The sequence below is a fragment of the Aplysia californica genome, unplaced genomic scaffold (genome assembly GCF_000002075.1).
Source record: "Aplysia californica isolate F4 #8 unplaced genomic scaffold, AplCal3.0 scaffold01719, whole genome shotgun sequence".
In the NCBI taxonomy this organism is placed as follows: Eukaryota; Metazoa; Mollusca; class Gastropoda; order Aplysiida; family Aplysiidae; genus Aplysia; species Aplysia californica.
Window position 1 is genome coordinate 25,436 of NW_004798989.1, and position 1,283 is coordinate 26,718.

At 44.7% G+C, this 1,283-nt stretch overlaps 1 protein-coding gene across 1 annotated transcript in view; it reads left to right on the plus strand.

Annotated features, from left to right (window-relative positions):
• Nucleotides 1–1,283, plus strand: part of LOC101857542 (WD repeat-containing protein 60) — a gene marked incomplete at both ends in the record, with an annotated part of 17,378 nt that overhangs the window by 7,544 nt on the left and 8,551 nt on the right. The window contains 2 exon segments of the mRNA XM_013090953.1: nt 202–277; nt 804–912. Coding sequence (XP_012946407.1) covers nt 202–277; nt 804–912 — 185 coding nt within the window.

Sequence of the window (1,283 nt, forward strand, 5' to 3'; positions counted from 1 at the left end):
AAAGATACGTGTATTTTTCCTCTACCCTCACTCTCCACTATCTGTACATGTGTTGACAAAAGATACGTGTATTTTTCCTCTACCCTCACTCTCCACTATCTGTACATGTGTTGACAAAAGATACGTGTATTTTTCCTCTACCCTCACTCTCCACTATCTGTACTTGTATTGACAAAAGATACGTGTATTCCCCCCCCCCAGGATATGCGCCAGTGAGATGCTGGTCACGTGCGCCTGTTTCAGCCCGCTCAAGGCTTCTCTCGTCTTTGCAGGGATGGTGAGTCAGGGAGTCACAGATGTGTGGGGGGTTGGTGGGTGCTCTGGTGGGGTTTGCTCCTTCTTTCCTATCAAATAGCTGTCGTCCTTATCTCTGCTCATTCTATTTTGTGTTTGTTATCTCTTCATTATAACCCCTCTAATCGTCAGCACTTGTTTGACCTTATTGTGTTGCAAGCTAAAAAACAAATAGTGTGTTCATGTGTGAATGATGTCTGTTTCATTGTGATAAACTAAATGTCTCCACTGGTGTCAATAAAGGGGAAGTTTTATTTGTTTATTTTGTATCCTCTTCTCCTACTTCTTCTCGTCTTCCTCTTGTCTGTTTTCATCATATAACGACAATAGCCTGTGACTGACCTGAGGTGTGTCATATATATATAACGAGCATAGCCTGCTACAAATTGTGTATCATATATATATATATAACGGCCATAGCCCTCTACTGACCCCTGGTGTATCGTATATATATATATAAAACGACCAATAACGAGCATCTCCAGCAACAACTTGTGTATCTCTCTCAGTATGACGGCTCTGTGGCATTGTGGGATCTCCGTGAGTCGGTGGCACAGCACCGCAGTCTACAAGTGGAAGGCCAAGAACATCTGGTTCGATTCCCGACCTACAATACAGGTACGATGAAAGGTTTTTGTCCCCCCCCTTCCCAAATTTGGCAACACTTGTAAATTATGTTGGAGATATTGCGACTAAATGAGTTCATCGGGAAATCCCAGAACGGTGGAAAAACGCCGTCAGCCGTCAACTTTCACCAGCATTGTTCACTGTCTCAACCATCATTTCTTCTCCACACTTTCCTCCACAAAGACAGGTCGGACATCCATGATTTCTATATCCTCAGCTTCTGCATGCAATTGTGGGTGGTTGGCGGGTGCTCTGGTGTGGTTTGCTCCTTCTGTCAACAAACTTGTGTATGTTACTCTCTTGTAGCACCTCTAATCTTTGCCCTCCGTCCTCCTCCCCCCTCTTTCCCCTCCTCCCCCCCC